We start from the raw sequence: 14,774 nt of genomic DNA on the forward strand, positions 1-14,774 counted from the left end.
CTCAATGCCATTTGGCAGTTCTTTATTTTGAATCCCTTATTTTTGAAAAATATATCAATATTCATTCAGTATATATTAGCCAAGTCTATCAACATCCTTTACAATCAGCCCTCTAAAACACAGACTTCTCTCAAGTCCCAGAATGGACCCAATACAGGTCAGAAGAGAGTTATTCTTTTTGCCAAAACAACGAGGAGTCCTGTGGCTAACAGATTTATTTGGGCATAAACTTTCATGGGTGAAAACCCCACTTCAGATGCATGGATTCTTCTTGCCAAGTGTGCACTTAATCTGGTACATATAAAATCCAATGAAACGCTAGATTATTACATACACTTTTTTCCAGTGAAGTGTACAGGACTTCAATTCTCTCTAAACATGGATAGGCGCAGGGGGCGACCAAAACAACAACAACAACAAACCAACCCACCCAGCCACCACGATGTTTTAATGCTTTGCTCCTTGAAACGCTGCCCAGATTCTCCTCACCCCTCTGCCTCCCATCCTGGATTCCGTGCAACGAGGATTGCAAACCCTGGGCGGGTTTGTTTTTTTTTAAGTTTGCAAAAACAAAAAAATATGTATTTTTAAGATGACTCCTGAGCACGCAGGATAAACAAAAATAACTCCAGCCACCCCCACACAAACATCACGAAGCCCAGGGAATATTTCACCACCAGGTGACTGCCTCTGAAAGCGACTCTGGGGGGTGCACGAGAGCGCGCGATGCCCCCACCCGCCCCGGCCAGTGCGGGGCTTACCCGCTGCGCTGCGGGAAGTTAGTTCGGGGGCAAAGGCTGGCTCCGGGGCACTGCAAGGAGCGCTGCTGCTGCCGCTGCTGCCGCCCCTTCTCCTGGGCCCCCCGCCCCGGCGGCCTGGCCTGGCCGCTCCCCCCGCCCCCGGCGCGGAACATGGCCACGGGCAGCGACCCCCGCAACTTTCCCCCTTCCCCGCTCACCTCGCACCAGGGCGCAGAAACTGCAGAGAAGTAGGCTCCGGAGCCCGGGCCCCATCTTCCGTCTCTGCTCGCTCGCTCACCGGCGGGGGGGCGGCGGCGGCGGCGCTGGCGGGGGAGAGCAGCAGCAGCAGCTCCGCTGCCAGTTCATACTTCCAGGCGGGGGGGAGCAGCAGCTGCAGGTCCGTCCCCCCCCCCCGCTGTCTGGCTCTAGCAGGCGCCTGGCCCCTTTGCACCAGCCGCGCAAACGCTCCCCTCCATGCTGCCGCCGCCGCCGCCGTGCAAAGGCGGCTGCAATTCCCCCATCCAACTCCTCGGCCAGCCGCCGCCGCCTCCTCCCCCTGCCGAGCACCGCGGCGCAGGGATACACGCCCCCCCGCTCAGCACCAGCAGCCTCCGCCCCCTGCCCTCCCCCGGACGGCTCCCTGCGCCCCGCTGCAGCGCCCTCCTCCGGTGCCCGCGCTCGCCCGGAGCCCGCCGCGCCTCCCCGACAAAGGCGGGCGGGGCGAGCCCGAGCCAGGCAGCGCGGCGGCCGGGACAGGCGGGGAGGGAGGGAGGCAGCGCTTCGCCCAGGCACCGTCCCCAGCGAGGGGGAGGGACACTCCAGCAGCCGCTATCGCATTCCAATGGGACTATTTTCCTTTCCCTCCTCCCTCTTTTTTTGGGGAAGGGGGGTGCGATGCGGTTGTCGATACAGCACTGGACCTGGGAGTGCCGGACCTACTTTCAGCCACAGAGCAAGAGCAGCAGCACAAAGGAAACTCACAGCTGCTGCTCCTGCTTCAGGTGAAGGCAGCCCTGGCTCAGGCAGGCTATGTGCTTGCAGCCAAGGAGAAGCTGAGGGAGACGAGCAGAAGGGCCAATGCCTCTTTCCTTTCTAATTCCCTTTGTCTAACTATTGCAGCAGTACATTAACCACACACTGTGAATGAATCAGTCCTAATGGCCCTTGAACCAGCTGGATATGCAGGGATCTCCAATATAAAGTTCTGAGACCAAGCCTGCACTCCTTATACAGCAAAACTTCCACAGACTTCAGTGAGAGTTTTGCCTAAAGACTGCAGCGTCCTTTAAAAAAATTCTTACAATCCCACATAAGCCAACCCCCAAAATAAAATCTCTGCCAGTCAGTCACGCAAGAGGGTGGAATAATATTGATATTTAAATATTTATCAGTCTCTTATACGCTTTTCCTGATCTGGCCTCCTGATTGAATTAGAACCCCCCTAGGGGAATGGCTGAGTCATGTTATATTAAAGTATCAGTATCACTAGAAAAAGTTGAGCAGCATTGTAAAATGAAGCTACAGTGTGGGGTTACTATGGACTGCAGAGGAATTTTTTTTAATCTTTCCCAGTGCAAAAATACGATTTATTCTTTTTAACAGAACTTTGCTGCTTAATTACTGCAATGATGCATGTCTCATTTCCCAAAAGTCACTGGGTTTTGGTTTTTTGTCCCCTTCACCGAATCAATGCAATAAACGGTTTTGAACAAAAATTTTAAAAAAATACAAACATAAAACACATAATAAACATTTCACATTTAAATGTAACAATAAACACTTCCCAAATGATAGCCACTTAAGCACTCCCCTTTCTCTGTCAACTACTATAAACAGATTTTTAAATATTTAGTAATTCATTCTTAGAAGCTTTTTTAAAAGTTTATTTCCCTACATATTTTGCTCTTTCCTACTTGGAAACACTGAATGAAAGTTTTCTTGCATTTACATAGCTTCTTTCATCCACTTTACAAACTTCACTTAATGATTTGTACTAAGAGACATACATACCACTTTGCCCACCAAGGAATGCAGCAGCTGTTTAATAGCACACAGACACAATACACAACAGCTTAGGGCAGAAGTTGAGAGAAATACCATATTAAATTTAAAGGGTCGTATTATTCTCAGATCAACTACAAACACAAGAAAAATAACCCTTCTAATTTCATAGTTTACTTTGTTCTTTCCTGGTGATCATTTATAGTAGGATGTCAGCACCGGAGACAGACTAGGGTATAGGCCTTATAGACCCTTGCCTAGGGCCCCAGTTTCTTGAGTCTTGCGATTACATCAGAATCTCCACTTTCATTTAAAAAAAAAACAAAAAGAAAAAAAAAGAAAAGAAAAATGCATTGTAAGTTTCTTGTCCATATGGTTGCAAAGAAAAGCTTAAACGTTTAAACAAGAGTGAAACCAAAGCAATAATATCTCCCTGCATCTGCAACACTAGCTCAGAGACGTGAACTGCCTCATTCATCCCAATGGTGAGGGAACTTCAAGACCCACTGCTCTGGGGGACCCCACCAACATCACCCCCAGTGGTAGACTTTGTGTTGCCCAGCCACCAAGTTGGTTTCCCCAGCTGCCAGTGTAAATATTGGGAGGTCCCCTGCCTACCTGGGGCTTGGAGAGGAGGCCTCTTTTACTACTGCTGGGGAGATAAGGAAGACTAACGTTGCTCTCCCTGACTCTCAGCTAAGGGCTTGGCTACACTTACAAATTTGCAGCGCTGCAGCAGGGTGTGAAAACACACCCTCTCCAGCGCTGCAAATTGCGGCGCTGCAAAGCGCCAGTGTGGTCAAAGCCCCAGCGCTGCGCGGCTCCCAGCGCTGTCCGTTATTCCCCAGAGGGAGGTGGAGTACGGACAGCGCTGGGAGAGCTTTCTCCCAGCGCTGGCGCTTTGACTACACTTAGCGCTTCAAAGCGCTGCCGCGGCAGCGCTTTGAAGTGTAAGTGTAGCCAAAGCCTAAGAGACATGGCCTTTCCTGCTTCTGCCACTCCATGTGGGGGATGGGCCCACAGGCCATGATGTATCTAGGCACTGAATTCCCTTAATCCAGCCCCAGTCAGCACAGTTAACTGAGGCAAGAGCCTGCAGGGGAAACATAACATTATTTAAGCAGAAAAATGACTATAATTTTACAATATAAAGTAAATTGTAAAATCAATGTTGTATAACAGTGATTAGCCTTTTAAAACAAGTATCTAGAATCTGTGATGAATTCCCTATCATAATCACATAAAGTAGGGCTGAGAAAACCCTCAACCTGAGAGCTATCAAGCCCGATCCCCTAAAGCATGCAACACATTTCCCTACATTATTCCCTCTAGTGTCTTATCTAATCTTTTGCTGGTGAAACTCCAGGGTCTTGACTACCTCTCTTGGGAGTCTGAGCTCCTGATTGCTCTCACTCTTAAAGACATCTTCCCTGAGGTCCAGGCTAGTTTTATTTTTAGCATTAGAACATTACAGCATTCCATCCCTTCACCGTGTCATTGTAATGCAAGTCTTCTCCTTTCCTGATATTATTTCCTTGGAGATACTTAATTAATGTTATTGGCTTCCCCTACCTCAGCTTAGCCCTCTTTTCCCGTAAGTATCAAGTCAGATCCTTCAATCTCCTTTCATCACTGCTATCATATCTAGTCCTATCCTGAACCTACTCTCCACCCTCTGCATTTTTTTTCTTATACTGCAGAGGCCAGAACTGTGTGCAACATTCTAGGTGCAATTTTACGAGGACAATATAAGAAAGGCAAGGTGAGTGAGGTAAAATCTTTTATTGGACTAACTTCTGTTGGTGAAAGCGACTTGCTCCCAATCTTATAGATTCATAGATTCATAGACTTTAAGGTCAGAAGGGACCATTATGATCATCTAGTCTGACCTCCTGCACAATGCAGGCCACAGAATCCCACCCATCCACTTCTATAACAAACCCCTAGCCTATGTCTGAGTTATCGAAGTCCCCAAATTGCGGTTTGAAGACCTCAAGCTGCAGAGAACCCTCCTGAAAGTGACCCGTGCCCCATGCTGCAGAGGAAGGCGAAAAACCTCCAGGGCCTCTGCCAATCTGCCCTGGAGGAAAATTCCTTCCCGACCCCAAATATGGCGATCAGTTAAACCCTGAGCATGTGAGCAAGACTCACCAGCCAGCACCCAGGAAAGAATTCTCTCTAGTAACTCAGATCCCATCCCATCTAACATCCCATCACAAGCTTCTTCAGGAAGAGCTCAGTGAAGCTCAAAAACTTGTCCCTTCGACCAATGGAAACTGGTTCAGAAAAAGTTATTGGTTCACCTAGCATGTCTTTCTCATACAGGGCCGCCCAGAGGATTCCGGGGGCCCGGGGTCTTCGGCGGCGGGGGGCCCTTCCGTTCCGGGACCCGCCGCCGAAGTGCCCCGAAGACCCGCGGCGGGGGCCCCCCCGCCGCCGAATTACCGCCGAAGCGGGACCCGCCGCCAAAGCGCAGCCCGGTCTTCGGCGGTAATTCGGCGGAGGGGGGCCCCGCCGCGGGTCTTCGGGGCACTTCGGCGGCGGGTCCCGGAACGAAAGGGCCCCCCGCCGCCGAATTACCGCCGAAGACCGGGCTGAACTTCGGCGGCGGGTCCCGCTCCGTCTTTGGCGGTAATTCGCCAGCGGGGGGTCCTTCCCGCCGGCGAAGACCGGGAGCGGCAGAAGCTCCTGCGCCCAGCCCCGCAAGAGTTTGCCCGGCACCCCGGAGCGAGTGAGGGACCCCGCTCCAGGGGCCCCGAAAAACTCTGGTGGGGGTCCCCGTGGGGCTCGGGGCCTGGGGCAAATTGCCCCTCTTGCCCCCCCCCTCTGGGCGGCCCTGTTCTCATATCCCGGGACCAACACAGCTACTACACAATGTAAAGACAATAAAACAAACAAAAAACCAAGGCACGTTCTCTGCTTTACTTGCAATTTATATGCACAGAAATTAGTTTTTAAGATGGACCACAAAAGGAAGTAGGTGAGACAAATGGCCTCGCCTACACCTGTGGGTCTTTCATACTGTTTGTAGTATGTCACTTGATTTAAGCTGAGTCAGAATAAAATAAAGGGGAGTGGGAAGAGGGTACATTTTGAATTTTAATAGGGATTCCTCATGTTAATTAATATTTAATCTCTGCCTCAAAGTAGAATTTCTGGGTCACAGATTCAAAAACTGTCCAAGACCCCAATCCTGCAATGAGATCTGTGTAGGCTAGCAGGCTCTTACACCAACACAAGGTCCTGATGAAATCAGTGGGATCCTTGTAAGACTGGGGCCCAAGTCAGTAGTGATCTAAAGCAACTAATGGATTATGACTGCTTAGCAAACGAGTTTGTGTCTACCACATCACAGAAACCACCATCAGAATTGATTTATTTGCTGATTGTCTCAATGAGTCCAAGAATTCAATGGGCACGGTGGGTGAAATCCTGCCTCATTGAAGTCTATGGCAAAACTCCCATCCCCTTCAGTGGGTCCAGGATTTTGCCCCAAGACTCTAGCTCACCCCTAGAAGTACGACCACAAAGCAAGGTTGAGGCACAATAGTTTGGGGGGATAGAGCATTATGTAGGGACGGCTTATGCTGCTATTGCCTGTGTTGTAGCTGATACTGTTCAGTGCATTAACAGAAGACCCTGGGTTTCAGCGCTGTCAGTCTGTAACTTTTCACAAGCCCTAAACTCACTGTTTAAAAAGAAACAGACTTAATTCTTATCCTCCCTAACTCTGAGCCCAACCCCAGTTCAAGTATAAGTGCATTTACCATCATTTCATGACAAATCTTTGGGAAGAGGTTTGCCATGAGGCTCACTTCTGAAATGAAAATGCTCTTTAAAGTGGAGCTACATCAACAACCAGGTAGAAAGGGGTTAGATTATCTTGTCCATAATTAGGGTCAACATTAACAGGAGACATTTTGTCCCTCACCAACTCTCCCGTGCCATGGGGAGGTGCCTTCAACTTTTCAGCAGGAAATAGGAAGCTCACAAATAGGTTGCTTTGGATTGAGAGAGAGAACATTTTGGTTTTCTTTGTTTCTAAGGCACCACCTCCACCCATAATCCCCAGAGGTCCTCTCAGAGCAATCCTCCTCATCTCCTCTCTTCTTCAAATAAACCTTGAGATGGGAAAAACTAGAAGCATCTCTCTCCAGAGCCCGTCAGTGCCACTGCTGTTACCAGAGGGAGCCATTTACACAGCAAAACAAGTAATTGTTCCCTTCATCTACAGAACCTATTCTTTGGGGCAGATCATATGGCAAATGGGGACTTGAAGGGGCAATCAAAGTTTCCGCTTTCTCCTTCCATCCTTTTTGTTCTCATCTTATTTTTTTCCCTGATTCTTTTTTACCCTTCCCCACATAGGTGCCGACCTCTAAAGGCGCCGGTGGGGGTTCGTCCCAGACCCAACTCCACCCTCTCCCTGCCCTTATTCGACTCCTTCCCCAAATCCCTGCCCTGGCCCTGCCTCTTCCCCACCTTCTCCCCTGAGCACACTCCTTCCCCCTCCCTCCCGGAACTTGCTACAGCTGTTTGGCGGCGACAAGTGCTGGGAGGTAGGTGGAGGAGCTGGGGCGCAGCGCGCTCAGGGGAGGAGGAGGAGGAGGAGGTGAGGCGGTACGGGGAACTTGGCTGACAGTGGGTGCGCCTATTTTTTCCGTGGGTGCTCCAGCCCTGGAGCACCCATGGAGTCGGCACCTATGCTTCCCTATTACCAGAAGAGGTGGCGGGTTGCTCAGCCTCTATTTGCATCTCCAGATAACCAGACCATGAGTGCCCTCCCACAGCCAAGCAAAAGCCACTTCAATAGAAATTCTATGGGGATACCCTGAGAGTAGGTATGGAAGCCTTCAAGAACCTGCCCATCACCTTACTTGCAGCGGGACACGGGAGGGAAGGAGGAGCATATTTGTAATGGTCGCCAGGGTGGATCTGAGATCATGTGATTTACCCAGCCCCCCACTGCTCCCTTCCTCTCCTCCTCTAACTCTCAGAGCATGCTTCTGTTGTAGTGCTTTCAGCTTCCCATATGCAGGATTCTGATTCCAGATTTACACTACTCATTGGACCACCGGGCAGGCCCAATATTTATTAATGTTTAACATGCCTAAATTTCAAAGCCAAATTATGAAAATGTCATTTGGGAAAGTTACAGTTTTAGTATGTTTAAGTACTTTAATACTGCATTGATGAGTTAAAACATCCATTTCAAAGGGATCACATTTTACACTGACATGCACTGAAGCATTGTTTTGTTTTAATTTGCTAAAAAATTTCAAACCCAGTCAGCATATGGACCCCATTAAGTATAATGTGCATGCATTTTAAAGCAACAACAATTTTGAAATACTTCCTTTTCAGAACACTTTTATGGAGTTCAATATTTTGCAATACATATCCTCAGTATTTACCAATTAAGCGTTGCATTGAATCCTTTGAAGCTTAAGAATTAGCTATTGGTAAAACATTGTACATGTTGTTCACACTATTTTAGTCACAGGGATTGGTGGCTGAAGTTTATGGCTATGGTTAAGAAAGGGAGGTCACCATTTCAGGGAGTAGTTAACAAACGCACAACAACTTTCATATGGCGGCTTTTATTTCTGATGGGCCTTAAAAACTACGAAATACAAGCTGTACACAGGGACGTCTCATTGAACCCTAGAAACACAGCCACTTCTGGGATGAAATGCAATAGTTAAAAGTGCACAGCAACACTCTCTTGTTTTATCCAGTTCAAACTGCAGAGGGAATGTAGCTAATCAAAATCTAATCACTCAAACTGGAATTCAGCCAGGACACCAGGGCTAACACCTTACCTCTCAAGAAAATTATTATGAGATTTTCAGTAGCAGTTTCTCATCAGAGGCTTGGGCTTTTTACATCCCTTCGACACCTGTAGGGTAGTGTAAACGGGGGAATGGTCCCGCTATTGTGTGGAACTTTCCTGGCTTCTGCGCTACCCCGGTGAAGTGGACTAGCAAAAGGATCTGAGTCCTCGCTCCCTCTTCCTTTACCAAGAGGTCTGCCTGACCTTGAGGGCTCCCCTTCCACTCTCCTGTCTGGCAGAGTCCTCGTAACCCCAACAAGGCTGGGCCCAGGATTCCTGGGGGGCTCAACCCCCAACCCTGCTGTGGTCACATAGGACAGGGGCTAGGGTGTCCCCACTCCGGGGTACCCTCTCTGAACTGGGCACCTCCCTGACCCACTGATCATTTCATACAATTTAAAGCAAATACAAGTTGTTCAATTTAACAATTAATTAAAAAAAAATAAGGAAAAATGGGAGAGGTTAAAGAAAAACATCATCCTGCTCTGTGGCAGGGAACATTCCAAACAATGTCTCTGGACATCAGGGCACTTTGCAGTCTGTTCCTTGTAGGTCCCAGGTCTCCTTCTCAGGTCCTGGCTGTGCTGTAGGGATGCTGCAGGTTGGACACTTGCAATGGCAGTGGCCACACACCTCCAGGCTTTGGGTGGTGGGACCCTTCTTCCCAGCCTCAGCCCCACATTGGGTTATGATCCCCCTCCCAGTCTGGCCTGCAAGGACCCTTGGCTAGGGGTGTCTTTCTGCGCTGAGCCCTTTTCCCAAGGTCCCCCCTTCGCTGACCCCAGTTGCTCACCACACCTGGCTCTGTGGTTGCAGCTCTGCTCCCAGCACAGGATCTGCTCTCCCTGGGCTGTGTCTCTGGCTCCGTGGCTGCTTTTCTGGCCCCTCTGGAACTAGCACAGCTCTGCTTCCCAGCTCAGCTTGGGCCCCTGCTTTCTCCTTAGCTCAGCCCCACTCTGTCTGATCCAGGCAATTCCAACTCACCGGGAGGACGGGACCCACCCTGGCCTCCTGACTCCCTGATTAGCCTGCCCACTCTGTCAATCAGGCTGACCTGGAGCATTGGCCTCTCCCCATTGTTCCTGGGGACTGTCAGTTTCAGGGTCCTGATTTCCCATCGACCCTTCCCCTTTTAGTGCTGGGAGCTAGCCAACCAAAACACCCCCACTGAATGTTAGTAAGGGGGCAACAGTCCCCTTACAGAAGCATTACAGTACCCCCTAAAACAAGCTGAGACTTTGGTTCAGTACAGATTCACCTCATTGTACTGGAAGAAAGTGTGACCCCTACTGGCTCTCCAACACCATTATCTGCAGTGTCTCACATCTCACACAGTCCATCTCTGCTTAGATTGTGAGGCAGGATCACAATAAAGAGAAGATATTGGAGCCATTCGTATTTAAAGAGAAGCCAAGATCTTCCTCAACTTAGTGCTTTGTATGCAGTGATAAAAATCAAAGAAAGAACTACGGTGCATTCTCGATGAACCCCTGTTAGCATTAACAGGTATTTTTGTAAGCTAAGTTTATAGACTTGGCAATGCCCAGATGCCACCACTACTGAACACCATAGGTTTTTATTTTATTTATTTTGGTGTGTCCCAGGTCCTGTAAGGGCAGCTTATAGGAAACATATGTCCCCAGTTTATCTTAGGCATATAAAATGCTAGTGTGTACATTGTGGCTATATGCTACCTCATATTTGTTCCATTAAGGCAAATTCCTTAAAACTTTTTTTCCTGTTTATACTGAAGAGCACATACTCAAAATGCCGATAATAAAGATAAAGTTCAAAATTACTGTTGCCCACATCTTAACCAAGTGTAACTAATGAAAACCCCTGTTTAATTGATATAATTTTGGACCTTTATGAGGCTGAGTGAAATGGAAACTGAGCCTGTATTTTCCCCTCTCAACTGGCAGCAGTGTTAAGTGCAGGGTGTACCATAACAACCTACATCTCTTCCAAGCCATAAGGGAAAGCCGACATGTAGGCAGAGGACAGCAAAAAGTTAGAGACACAAATTCAGCCTTGGTATAAACTGGCACTTTGACTTCAAAGGCAGTTACAACTGCTTACAACAGGAATTAAGCTAGGCCCTTAAGTTTGCACTGATTGTGTATATAATGATTTCCACCATTTTACAGCCTGTAACTCATTCTTTGTAAGATGAGAGGGCGGGAGACGCAATTATATATGGTTGAAGACTCATTTGCTGTTTTTCCATGTCCATTAGTTTCTTTGAATAATTTCCTTGGGCACTGATGAAGATTGTTCAAGTACAGCTGGGGATAAAACAAAGACAAATAACATAGGAGACACTAAAAGAGACCCCCAAAAGGTATTAATTATAAGAGTCACCCATGCTGTAAAGGTAGTAATATAGAATTAGTGCATTCAGTTTTGGAATAAATAGATTCTGTTTTCTTTTTTTAAGCAAAAATAAGTTATTACAGCAAGAACATCCATTCTGTCTCTCTCCTCCAGCCCATAAATAGTACTTGGTCACATGAGTCCTCCTTGTAATTCAAAAGACTGAGTTATGCCTGAATAGCCTTGACTTGTAAAGTTCCTTCCAATGCCTTTTCCAGCGTCAGGACTTTGCAGTTGATGCAACTTGTACTATTTTTTCCTTACTACAATTGTGAAAAATCTAATACCTTTAGAATGAGCTGAAAAGAGCTTACACAGAACAAAATCCCCGTTTAATCTTGGCATATTAAGAGATCTTTTCTTTGAACAATACATTTAAAATGCTATTTTTCCCCCAAACATTTTTTTAAGCAAAGCTCCAAAAGTTAAAAAAAAAAGGTAGAGATTTAGAGCCACATATTCATGTGTGGTTTATGAATCTTGGCACTCTAAATTGCCAGAATTGTTAATGAACCTATGGGCTTCCTATGGCACATTGTGGCAATAAACCATTACCTTGTTTACCAAAATGTGTCAAGTTCCATGGGATTATGTTAAAAAACAATGGAAGGCCCAGGCCCAGACCTCTTTAATGGAGAAAAGGAAGTATGAGTGAAATGTCACACAAAATCTATTTTATTCGTCACTGCCCTAGCCTACCCCTCACATATACATATATCATATACTCCCAATTTGCTTTTGTTAAAAAAAAATTAAGGCGTGTACTTGCTCCCTTTTTCTATATCTGATCTTCCTGATTGGGTGATCGTTGTACTGGCAGCCTGTGTAGTTACAGACCCAGTTACTGCCATGAGTCTGTTTCAGTACAATATTTATATACCTACTATGCAGCTGATAAGTCTCTTTCTTGAACAATTGCATTATAGATACTTAAATGAGCACAAAACATATGAGGTCTGAGTCTACATAGTTGGTGGACCACGGCCAATAATTGACTGATTTCATTGAAGTCAATGGAACTTTAATTTCAGTGGGCCCAGAGTTTGGCTGCAAATACACTGGGACATTAAAATTACGAGCGCAATTATTGAGAGGCAAAACACCCTTCGCTCCCTTCAGTGGGAGTGGAAGGTGCTCAGCATCTTACAGCCTTCCCTCCGGTCCCCTACATGTGAATTATCCATTAACTAGTTTCATTAAATATAACTTATATAAGCCATCTCAGAAGACCTATTTTTAGAGCCCCGTGATCCAAGTCCTTCTTCTCCTTTTGGTACAATATTCAAAACAAGATAAAACCATAAAAAGAATACCAAACACAAATTAAGGGCATATTCACAAGATTATGCAATAACTATTTAGGGACTTTTTTCTGCCAATGAGATGCAGTTGTCAATTTTCCATGAATAAAACAAACAAACAAAAAAAAGGTGTGTGATCAAAGTATCATGCTGTATGTTCACGCTGGGCTGACTATCCTCTCATTTTCAACAATGTAAATGGGAGTCTGGTGCAGGAAAAAAGGAGTGAATGTGCCCCCTAATCAGTGTTTAAATTGATGGCAATATGGAGTTCCATACAAAGAACAAGGAGGGAAATTTACAGCTGAGCTGAATTTGAGACAAGAAATTCAGGTTCAGACAAGATTTGGCCATTATAACTATATTTCACAGCCAATTATTTTTGACCTTTTCCAAAACAAACAGTCCTCAATAAGGACGACATATAGCATGTGACAAATCTGAACATTTTCCAAAACAGTGATTGAGTTATTGGAGTATGAAAAAATAAAACGCATCTGTACTATTTATTTCATGCCTTGAAACAAAACAAGCGAAACACTGACATAGCTGGCTAATCAGAAACAGTTGGGAAGATTGTTTTTGGAGTCTTCCAAAAATTTCACTGCTGGATTGAGAAATCATGTCCTCCTTAAGGCAATCGTTTTGAAAAGTTATGACACACAGTGGAGGGACTTGGCTTAGGGCCATGAATTATCTGCATGTGGGACTCCAACTGACATAAACGGAAGATGCATACACAAAGACAGAGCAGCACATGGCCATTTCAATAAAAGGGCCATCTTATCCTTAACTACTCGTGATGCAAGAAGAGAATTTAGCGTCAATGGGAGCTGGATGTAGATGGAAACAACAGGTCCATTAGAAAGAGCAACAAGGAAAACTCACTCAAAACACACACCAAATGTCTTCCCAAATCCAGGAATGCCCTAAATAAAGCTTCTTCTAACACCTCTCTAACCCCAGAACAGATAGAACCTTGTGAGAGTGTGAAAGTAGTTAGTTAGAAGGTATTAAAAAACACTGCAAAATGCATGATCTACAAGTTTGGACAGTGTCCATCAAAGAATTCGCTCAACACAGAGTAGCTGGAGTAGGCCCAGAAAAAAGCTGTTCCTTTTCCCTGTTACTCTTCAACATTCTACTAGATCCTCCACCATAAAGATCAGGTGCCACTGTGAAGTAGCAGATATCAAAATTACATACCGGAATGAGTTGTAGTTGATAGAAGCAGACTGCATCTTTGGTTGCTCACTAACGTTAAGGATACCACTCCCAATCTGCTAAAAATCAGTCAGTCATTAATTACTGTAGAGACAAAGTAAAACTGGGAATGACTCTAAAGTCACGCAGCTAATAACAAACGTCTTTCCTGTGCCAATCTCAACAGATCTTTCAGCCAGGTTAAACAGAGTACCTCAGTGTCTGAATCACCCCAGCCTTATTAAAAAGTACCTATCCTTAACAGGGAGGACTTGTCTCTCTATGCATGAGCAAATGGATTACAGAATCTAGCCCCCTTGAATTTGTGCTGAACAGCAAAAATTTTATTTTCTTGCTCATTTCATGTTAAGGAAATACTGAGTGCACAAGATTAAGCAATAACTATTTAGGGACTTTTTTCTGCCAATCAGATGCAGTTGTCAATTTTCTATGAATAAAATGAAAGAAAAAAAAAGTGGGTGATCAAAGTATCCTGCTGTTATGTTCACACTGCGCCTGACTCATTTACACCAATGTAAATATGGAATAATGCGACTGAAGTCAATGGTATCACAAAAGGTTAAAGGAGGGAGAAGCAGAACAAGTGGTTTTAACTTGCTAGCTTAAAATCTTTTTTCTCACTGAACCAATATACTATTTTACAGAGGATAACACAGTACATTATAGATGTACTGAAACTGGAAAAGAATATTTAATCCAGATAATAAATGAAGAACACAGTAGTGGGCATTGTGATGGATGGCTACACCTGAATTTATGGTCTGCATATTAATATCCTTATGAATTACATATGATAGAAAACTTCCTCTCTCAAGCGTGAGCTAGAGATTTTCTATAGACAATGACTTCCTGAAGGCCAAAAAGGAGGCATCTAGAAAGAACAACTTCAGGCATGCTCCAAGAATGTAGACAGAAGACAATATAGTGGGAGATCAACACTACAAGGGGAATGCAACACAGATGAACTTGCATATAGAGGAACATGCCTTTCAAGGTAGGTGCTGACCTTCGGGGAGACGAGAAGTGCCGGTTTTCCCAGAGCAACTGGCTACAAACTCGGAGATGAGAAAAACTATTCTTATGCGAGGAAGAATAACCAGAAAGTATCCATGAACCTGGCAGTGTCAGGGTCACAGAAGTGGCTTGAAGGGCCTGTATTCCATGCTCTAAGAGATACCACCAGTGTCAGGAACGCTGATGTGTTAATACCATCAATAATTTTTCTAGTTGCGGGGGGAAAATCCTTCATATCATTGACATCTGGTGTTTGCACCAAACTCAAAATTACAGATTAGAGAAAAA

At 45.8% G+C, this 14,774-nt stretch overlaps 1 protein-coding gene across 4 annotated transcripts in view; it reads right to left on the reverse strand.

Moving 5' to 3' along the window:
* The window catches only part of LRP6 (LDL receptor related protein 6), a 202,933-nt gene extending 201,110 nt beyond the window's left edge, over positions 1 to 1,823 (reverse strand). For 2 of the 4 annotated variants that reach the window (XM_045000134.1, XM_045000132.1), the window contains exon 1: positions 959 to 1,194. Coding sequence is in view for 1 of the 4 variants with exons in the window: in XM_045000132.1 (XP_044856067.1) it covers positions 959 to 1,013 (55 nt within the window). In the remaining 3 variants the exon portion in view is untranslated. Of the gene's footprint in view, positions 1 to 958; positions 1,195 to 1,721 lie in introns of those variants that run through there. The other 2 variants (XM_045000135.1, XM_045000133.1) reach the window with 2 other exon arrangements.
* Between the last annotated feature and the right edge of the window lie 12,951 nt (positions 1,824 to 14,774).

The sequence above is a fragment of the Mauremys mutica genome, chromosome 1, assembly GCF_020497125.1.
Source record: "Mauremys mutica isolate MM-2020 ecotype Southern chromosome 1, ASM2049712v1, whole genome shotgun sequence".
Lineage (NCBI taxonomy): Eukaryota > Metazoa > Chordata > Testudines > Geoemydidae > Mauremys > Mauremys mutica.